The sequence below is a fragment of the Apis dorsata genome, unplaced genomic scaffold, assembly GCF_000469605.1.
Source record: "Apis dorsata unplaced genomic scaffold, Apis dorsata 1.3 scaffold_1057, whole genome shotgun sequence".
Taxonomy (NCBI): Eukaryota; Metazoa; Arthropoda; class Insecta; order Hymenoptera; family Apidae; genus Apis; species Apis dorsata.
In genome coordinates, this window is record NW_006264155.1 from 41,589 (window position 1) to 51,023 (window position 9,435).

Consider the following 9,435-nt stretch of genomic DNA (forward strand, 5'->3'; position numbering starts at 1 on the left):
CTAAAGAAAATTTGAGAAATATTTTACAACCTGTAGTATATGTTAATGCATTCCAGGGTATATGCTCTGATATACAAAATAATTTCAAATTTTGTAAACAACATTCTCTATCACTATCATTAAATTCATATACAATATTCCATCCCAATGGTCCAAATTTTTTTCGTTCTTGAATAATTGCATGGAAGAAACAAATTCCGAATATAAGTTTGCGCCAATTTTCCTTTAAAACTGTATTAAATAAAAAAATTAAAATTGTTAATAATACTTTATGTTTCAATTATTAAAAATTTTTTTTTTACTGTGTTGTTCAAAAAATTCCTCGTCCAAATCATATAATGCTCTCTTAATATTGGCTTTTAGACCTTTTGGTGGCTCATTAGTGACTTTCACAGAATTCTGAAGAACAGAAACTGGAAAAGCTTTGCTTGGCATCGAACTCAAAAATAATCGAAAATCATTATGAATTACTCCTTTTGGTTCTTCAGCAATTGCCATCACAATTTGTTCCATATTGACCATCCATGAAGTAGCTAAATGGCAATTTTGTAAAAATACCCATCTGCCTTCTACAGTACCTGTTCGTATATGTCCTTCTGCAATAGGACCTTGACCTTGTCCTAAAGAAATTGAATCATATCTATTGGAGAAATCCATTTCATGTGCAAATTTTTGAAAAGCACTGAAAGGATCTGATCCAGTTGTGAGTATAAAAATCAATGGTATTTTGCATGATGTATCTGCAAATCTGAAAATATTCAGTAATAAATTTATTGGTATCAAAACAATAATTTTGAATATATACAATTTTTGTATACATACAAAAGTTGTAATGTTACCATAGGTGATTCCACAAATTTAGGTCCCAAATGTTTTGATACATAAGCTGTGATAGCAAAAATTAAATGTTCTTCTCTCAAAGCTTTTAGCAACAGTAATTTTTCAATATCAGTTAGATTATTATTCCAATCGTAAGCAGCAATTTCTTGATTGGTAGGAATTATATTAATATCCTAAAAAAAATCGAAATGTTATATTATTCATAATCAAAATTGAAATGAAAATAAAAAATGGTATATTACTTCTTCAAAATATCCAATAGTTACTATAATTTCTTTAAATGCATCAGTTAAAATATTTTCAAAGCTATCGAATGTCTTTGCTAAATAATTGATTGAAGTCCATATTGTAGTTGTTAAAGTTGGATAATCTGGCATTTCTTCCTATTTGAAATTCAAATATATAAATTCAAATATTTAATAATATTTGAAAGATATTAATTATAAGCCTTAAGACAAAACATATAACTTACAACGACAATTCGTGTAGGTCCTCTTAACAAAAAATTCCATTGTACTAGGGATACAATCTCATCATTCATATCTATTGCAATATTGAGCATAAAACTGAATACTAATTTATGTTTCTCAAATAAACCTCGCGAAACATTTGTATAGATAGCTAATGTTATTTCATTTAATAATATTTGCAAACGTAATTGTAAAATATCTTCTTTTTTAGTAGTTTCAATTATCGTATTAAAGATCTAATAGAATGTTGAAAAATGTTAATGTATTAAATTGCATATTTGCAAATTGCAAAAATATAATTATTCATCATATTATTATTTACTTGATTAAAGTATTTTAATGAGAATTGATACATGGGATCTATGTTTGCAAGATTTGCAACTACAAAATACAAAACTGATCCACGATTTGCAACAGATCGATATTTTTCACGCGCAATTGATATATTTTTTTCAGTCGTTTCACTTTCAATTAATCTCATTGCGATAATTGCCGAAGTTTCTTTACTATCATTTAAAGTTTCTATTAGCTCCTCGTTGTCCAAAATATCATCGCCTGCACCATATAACAATGTTAAAATTTTGTCTTCAATGCTTTGCAATTGACCTTTATCTGCATTGATTTTTATTATTAAGTAATTTCTCATTGATTCAAGATCTGGCCTTTCCAGACGTACAACATCTCTATATAAAGTTTAAGAAGATAGAAAATTTAAAAATTAAATATACATGTTTTGCATTTAGATAGATTATTTATTATTTAGATTACTATAATAAAATACATACGCGAGTAATTGTTCTTCGAGACCGCCTACGGTTACAGTAAAATTGACTATTGTTACTTTAATACAAATTTCTGGTAAATAATGAGGATTTGCGATTTTCGTTGTAATATATAATTTAAAATTATCATCATACTCGACATCTGTATCGCCAAATCTTATTAATGTTCTACCACCCTATATAATTATATCAAATAATGTTATTAAAGTAATCGCATAAATAATAAATAATAAATAAATATATACCAAAATGAAAATTTGTTTAAGCAGAATTGGTTCTAAACTTGGATCCAATACTTCTCCTACTTCCTGAATTAATACAGGAGTTCCAAGTCGTATAGATGCCTCTAGTACTCTCATTAAATTTGTATCTGTCAGTTTGCATATTTTTAAGTTATTGTCTTGTTCCATATTTCGTATCCACCTATTTGCCTTAAAAATAGAATATATTTACAAATAATATCAAATATTAAGTTCGAGTATATTTCATATGCTATAAAAATAATTACTTGTTCTTGAGGATCAATCATTAAAGGCCAGCGAGTGGATTGTGTTACAAAAATACCATTTTCTATACTGACTTTATCTCGTGGTAAACCATACGTATTCCATTGACGAATTTCATAAGGATCAACTAATATTGCAATGAGACTATAATTTTCTGTAGTATCAATATCGTAATTCTTGCAATGAGATAACCAAGATTCTATCAATTCTTCTCTGTATTCATTTGTAAAAGCACCCAGATAAGCAAGAGCACCAGCAGCTATCAAAATATCACCAGTCAAATTGTTAATTTGCTGTTCAAAACCCTAAACATTTACATAAAAAAGAAATTGATTATAATTCATTATATTATATGTTTTAATACAATTATATATGTTAAATACAATTTTTTTTTATCATACGCGTGTTAACTCTTCCCATAGAACTCGTTCATCCACTAATGCAGATGTCAATCGTCCAGATCTATTCAATCTTGTTTCTGCTAAATTCATTTCGGCTTCTAATTTATTCAAATTTTCTAGAGCTGCATCGTATTGCTGTTGCAATTCTATGATTTTTCTTTCCACTTCGGCAAGTTCTTGTTGTTTTTTAGCAACTATTGCCTCTATGGCATTTAACTCTTCTTCAGCTTTCTTTAATCTATTAATAATTATTAATTTTAATTAATAATTTAATAATTATACCAAGATTTTTTGCTTTTATATATAAAAATATATTTATATATTTATATATATTACAAAGTTTTCATTCAATTTACCTCTGTCGTTTTGGTTCGACTACTCTGTAAATCTTAGCATAGCCATTTATTGCTCTTACCCAAATGCACAACGATTTACAAGCTTTACTTTGTCGAGCCACTAAATCTGGTTGAAATTCTGGATGATTAATATAATCTTGTAACTTTTCTAAAAGTTTGTCACTTATTTCGTCCTTAGGATAATTAATTAAGCGATCAAGAAAATGTATATCGCCCAAAACAAGTTTGGCAGAGGCCCAATCTGTTCTAAAATGAAAATTTAATTATAGAAGTAAATTGTATACATTAATTTAAATATTTTATAAAACTTACTTTTCACCCAATAACAAATTCACTGCTTCCATAACAAAACGTACCAAATGAGGTGGTTGTATAAATACACGAACCTCGTTAATATCTCTTTTATCTAAAGCTTCTAATGCCTTTTGAGCTTCTAATAAAGCTGGCATTGCTGCTTCTAAATCTTGTCTAGCATCAGCCTCTAAAGCTGCTGTTTCTTCTCTTTTCGCCTGAAAAAATAAAAGTATATATTCGATATTTAAAGTTTTATTATTTTTTTTTTTTATTTATTATATTACTTATACTTTTGCTACTGCTTCTTCAGCAGTTACAACAAATTTCACTTTATCGACTTCGATTTGTTGCTTTGCAAGAATTTTTACCAGCTTTGATACTTCCTCAGTACTTGCTTTTAATTTTGGAGCAAGAATAATCAATTGTTCTTTCATTATACCAACCATTTCGTTAGTTTCTCGTAATTTCTGACCAAATAATAAAAATATTAATCATTATTGTTCGACGATTTTAATTTTTTATTTTTATTTTAAAAAATATATAATTCTGTCAAATATTTTTTAAAGAATTTTTTTTTATTTAAATAATTAAATAATTATGAATTAAAAAATCTCAGTTATTATTGATATAAAAAATTTGATATTGAATATAATTAATTAAAATGTAAATAATCATATTCATGTAAAAAGACTTATAAAAATAAAAGTTTAATTCGATAAATTTTGATTTTTATAATAAAATTATCAGTAATAACGAATAAAATAATTGCATTTATATTTTAGTAATAATCTTTTAAAATAAAAAATTTAGAAATACAAGAAAATTTAAATTTATTTTACTATATTAATTAATTAAATAATTATATTAAAACTATATATTATATTTACATTAAGACCATTGGCGATTTTACTTTTCAGTAATTCTATTTCTTTCTTTCTTCTTTTAAAAGTTGTTTTAAACATCTTCAAAAGTTCTAAATAACTACTTGGTGTAGTATAATACCTTCGACGCATTTCTAGGAAAAATCGAGTTGTCGCTTCTTCTACACTCTATAATTTTATATCATATATATTTTTGAAATTGAATATTTTTGAATGTTCTTCATTTCGATATCTATCATAATAGCAATATTTATCATAATAATAATATCTATCATAATAATATACCTCATGGATTAAAACACAAATAGTAGCAAGATTGATACGTTTTGATGAATCTGTTGGAACGATTTCGATTAATGAATTATCTGCTACTGATAAGAGTGCATCATTTGGCCATTTTGTAAACCAATCAATCGTGCAACAATTTACTAATGATGGAAACATACGACAACGGTGTCTATGAAAATAATCAATCATAAATAATAGTTTAATAATAAATAATTACCAAATAGTAGAATATTTTAATCTTTGGATATAATCATTTTTCCTAAATTATAAATCATTTTAAAAAAATGTTTCTCTGACGATTAAAAAATTGAACACTTCCGAAATTGATAATCGTTCTTCTAAATAGAATCATATAATTTTTATAAAAAATAATGATAATAAAAAATAGTGAAATAGAGTGAAAATAGAGATATATTGATTGGTGAAAAATAATTCCATTTAAAAAAATAATGTAAAGAAAAAAAAGTATATTCACTTATAAGATTGTAAATGAGTAAGTGATTTTAAGTATTGATTACAATATAAGTTCGGTTTGAACATTTCTCAAAACGACTAGAAAAAAATAATAAATAATGTTCGAAGATTAAAATCTAATATAAATAATTAATATCATAAAGAGATTAACCTAAAAGTGTCACCTATAGGACTCATACAGATCATTAAATGAAGGTGATTTCTAACTCTTGCAATAAAATATTGGTAAATTGCATCTCTATTTGCTTCAGGAATTCCTATTTCTTTTGCTGCAGGCCTTGTAGCTATGATAACTTTTTCCAATTCATCTGCTTCATATAAATTTGGTACTTCGCCTGAAACAAACAATTATTATACAATTATAATTATAAATTAATAATAAAAATTTTATACGAATAATTGAATAATATTTTTGATGATAATTTTATTTAAATAATATGAACAACTCAAATTACCAGTATTAAGAGTATTATTAATATCTTCTAAAAAATCTTCTAGCACAATTTGAGTGTCTGTGAATAAAAACGTCGTGTGTTTAGCGGCAGTACCTGGTTCGAAATAAAATCGGCGAAGGTCTTCTTGCCATGAATGTTTATCGTATGTACGTGTAACTTCTATTTGATAACATCTTAAAACATTCGAGTAATTATGATAAATTATTAATCGCGTTGTTATGTAATTGTAAGAGAATTATTTATATCAATTAATAACGATACAAACTTATAACCATTTAAATGAGACGCTAATCTCGTCAAACTTTGTTTTCCCATTCCACCGACACCTACTAAAAGGCCGTTGCCTCTTTCAGAACGAAGAATTCTTGCAAGTCTGCAAATATGTTCTATAGCATCCATGAAGAAAATGAGTCTCATATCTTTTCCAACAGAAAAACGGTAATCTTCTAAATAATCCTGTGATATGTAAAATCAAAAATATAAATCAAATATTTAGATTAGCATTAGCATGAGTATGTAATGATTCATCATATATTTATTCACACATTATTATATATTTTATTTATCTCATTTTAAACAAATTTACAAATGAATATCAATATTATCAATTGCTTTCTTATTTAATTTCTTATTTAATCATTTACTATTTATGTTATATATAAAAACAAAAAAAAAAAAAAAAGAAAAAATGTATTAACTTTATGTAAATGAATTTTTGATTATTATGCAAATAATGTAAATAATGTAATGAGTATGTAAATAATAATAATTAAATAATAACAAACCTCCAAAATTGATTTAACTTTTGGGATTTCAGTAAGTTCTTCGTAAATTCGTTGCTCCCTCGCCGCTCCAAAAGTCATAAAGTCACCAAACAGTAACATCGGTGGTCTCTCGATAATTTTTTCATCCGGAAGTCGCAACACTTCTATACCAAAGCTAGTTAAACATATGGTATTTAGGAGTCTATAGAAATAAGTTTTATCTTGAACGTTGATTAATCGATCATGGAAAACTCGAAGGCATTCGTGATAAAAAAGTCTAAAAAATATAAACATTTTTTTATTATTTTTTATTATAAATACTTTTAATTATATTAATTGATATATAAATATTTTTAATACATATATATTAGTTGCAGTATTTAGAATATACCTGTACATTTCATTAGGTTGTTTAATAACAGTGGCATCAACTTGCATAATACCTTGTATACATTTCGATAAATCTCGTAAATTAAATATATAGTGACTTTTTTCTGGAGTAGGCAAAAGATCTGTCTCTATAGTTAAATAAATATCAACAGCTGCGTTCACTATTCTTTCCCCGATTTGTTTAACAGAATCTACAAATTCTTCTAAAAATCCGGTTATAATTGATTTGAATATTCCTTTTAGAGAGATATCTGTAGGTGCTGGAATAAACAGCATTGCGAAATGTCTGACGAATCTTGGTGTCAGAGGATTTCTACCACCTCCAGGAGGAGCACAAGCTACGGTAAAAACAACGTCCTCAACATTCTTCCAGAATAATTTTTCTTTGTCGTACATTCCACCAAAATCCAATAATTGTCGTAAAAGTTCGATTGGTGGTTGAGATCCATATGTATCTAATTTAGGCATATTGACATCATCGACAAATACACACACTCGCTTTCCAATAGGTGCTCCTAACACAGTTTTTTTTCTTTTCTCCAGTTTAAGTTCCAAGATCTCTTGCGTTCTTCCACTACTAGTTTGAGCCGAGAAGATTAAATTAATTGGTACCCAAAGATTAGTATCCTCCAATTCTTTTAAGATTACTTTTGTTATTACTGATTTTCCTACTCCAGTATTTCCGGAAAAGAATACAGGTTTATTTATTTGGACTAATTTCTTCATCAAATAACCAAATCGTACGGTATCGATCGTTGGTACGAGGATATCAAAAAATGGTACTTCTCTATCATATACGAATTTTGGCATAATATCCATCCAAAAATCCAATCGATGCTCTGGAACATTTATATAAATATTCCACAAATCTACCGATGGCAAAAACGCATCTTCGTCATCCTTAAATTGTTCTCTTACAAAAGTTTCGATTATGCTACGAGAATTATCGTGAACGTTACCACCAATGGCCCAAAGATAAGCAAAAACGAATGACTGAACTAAAAATGTTCTGATTCGTGCTTTCTCTGTAGTTTTTTCTATCGCTTCTGGTTCGTATAAAATATATTCTAATATTGCACAAGCCATATTCGCTTTACTAATATCAACTTGCTTAATCGGACAGATGCAATTGTGAGTACAGAAGACCAATCCATTTTCGAAATATTTTTCAAAGAGTTCAATAATTAATTGTTGATATTCACTTTTAAGAATAGTATCAGGAAATTTTTCTACCCATGATTTTACATAAGGCATCCATTTTAATTCTATAGGATCTACGTATACCATTCCACAACGGCTGACGGTAGCGGGTGACGCTTGGGCAAGATCCATAACCTCAAATAACATACGCATATAAGGAGTAAACTTGATTCTTTCAGAATTAGCCAAACACAACATTTTATTATCGTCTAAAACAGTATTCATGTTCTCTATCCATACAGCATCTACAGGTCCATCGCACACAATCCATTGATGTTCTTCAGTAGTAAATGAACACGCATGACGAACTGTAGAACCAATTAATCCATCTTTCCATTCATTAGTCAATAGATCTACTTCTCCATACAATTCACCAATTGTAACTGCTTTTGGATTGATTATATACAAATTAACTGGCTGATATATTGGTCCAGGTACACCCATTTGATGAAGTCTGTTGTAAGTATTGGCAAGAGTATGAAGTACCGATGTTTTTCCTGCACCAGTAGGTCCAACTAACATCACTCCGTGCCTTACTTGCAAACATTCGTGCAACTGAGTGACTTTCTTTAAAATGCAAGCTTCTGGTTGCAATTGAGCTTCTTTCATTATCTAATAAAAAATTATTCAATTGATTATCTTTCAATTGATATCTTATTAAAATGCCTCCATAAATGATAATTTGAAATTAACTAGTATTAATTATAAAAATGATATAATTCTTAAGCAATGAAGCGATCAAATTTTACAATTTCTTTTTGGTTTCGGTAACTTGAGCGTTTGCTTTCAAGTTTTGTCGGCATATTCTTGGTGATCATAAAAAAAAGTGTATAGATGAATTATAATAATAAATGAAAAAGAATAATAAAATGACAGAAAATAAAAGTGGAGTACATATAGATTCATGATATTATTATTATATTATTAATTTAAAATTATTTTAATTACATTATATTTGATCTTTTTTTCATCAAACAAAATTACATGAAAATAATGAATATATTTTTATAAAAAAAAAAAAATCAAAATTATACACTTTAATAAATAGTTTTTCTCAATTTTGGGTATTTTACTATAATAAAATTATAATGAAATTATAAGAAAAATCATTAAATTGCAAAATTATTAATTAAAATCATACAAATTTATATTTTTAAAAAAAATCAAAATTATCAATTTTTAATTTTCTTCCAAATTAATTATGAATTCTCCAAATTTTAAGAATTGACAACTAATTCTGAAATTGTTTGTTGTTGTTTCCCTATTGAATAATATTGCTAGATTATCAGTTATAAAATCATATAATATATATATATATATATATATATATATAT

The 9,435-nt window shown here is 26.8% G+C and overlaps 1 protein-coding gene across 2 annotated transcripts in view; it reads right to left on the bottom strand.

The window, feature by feature from the left end:
* LOC102674368 (dynein heavy chain 6, axonemal) overlaps window positions 1-9,435 on the bottom strand; it is a 22,870-nt gene that overhangs the window by 2,264 nt on the left and 11,171 nt on the right. For both annotated transcript variants that reach the window (XM_031514561.1, XM_006624436.2), the window contains exons 27-46: window positions 6,903-8,713; window positions 6,533-6,788; window positions 6,013-6,203; window positions 5,748-5,920; window positions 5,444-5,627; window positions 4,816-4,987; window positions 4,537-4,698; window positions 3,940-4,116; window positions 3,668-3,864; window positions 3,356-3,601; window positions 3,000-3,237; window positions 2,601-2,903; window positions 2,338-2,523; window positions 2,096-2,268; window positions 1,633-1,993; window positions 1,313-1,546; window positions 1,083-1,223; window positions 823-1,013; window positions 303-748; window positions 31-231 (exon numbers count right to left, since the gene is read on the bottom strand). In XM_031514561.1, the coding sequence (XP_031370421.1) occupies window positions 31-231; window positions 303-748; window positions 823-1,013; window positions 1,083-1,223; window positions 1,313-1,546; window positions 1,633-1,993; window positions 2,096-2,268; window positions 2,338-2,523; window positions 2,601-2,903; window positions 3,000-3,237; window positions 3,356-3,601; window positions 3,668-3,864; window positions 3,940-4,116; window positions 4,537-4,698; window positions 4,816-4,987; window positions 5,444-5,627; window positions 5,748-5,920; window positions 6,013-6,203; window positions 6,533-6,788; window positions 6,903-8,713 (6,043 nt within the window). The remainder of the gene's footprint in view (window positions 1-30; window positions 232-302; window positions 749-822; window positions 1,014-1,082; window positions 1,224-1,312; window positions 1,547-1,632; window positions 1,994-2,095; window positions 2,269-2,337; window positions 2,524-2,600; window positions 2,904-2,999; window positions 3,238-3,355; window positions 3,602-3,667; window positions 3,865-3,939; window positions 4,117-4,536; window positions 4,699-4,815; window positions 4,988-5,443; window positions 5,628-5,747; window positions 5,921-6,012; window positions 6,204-6,532; window positions 6,789-6,902; window positions 8,714-9,435) is intronic.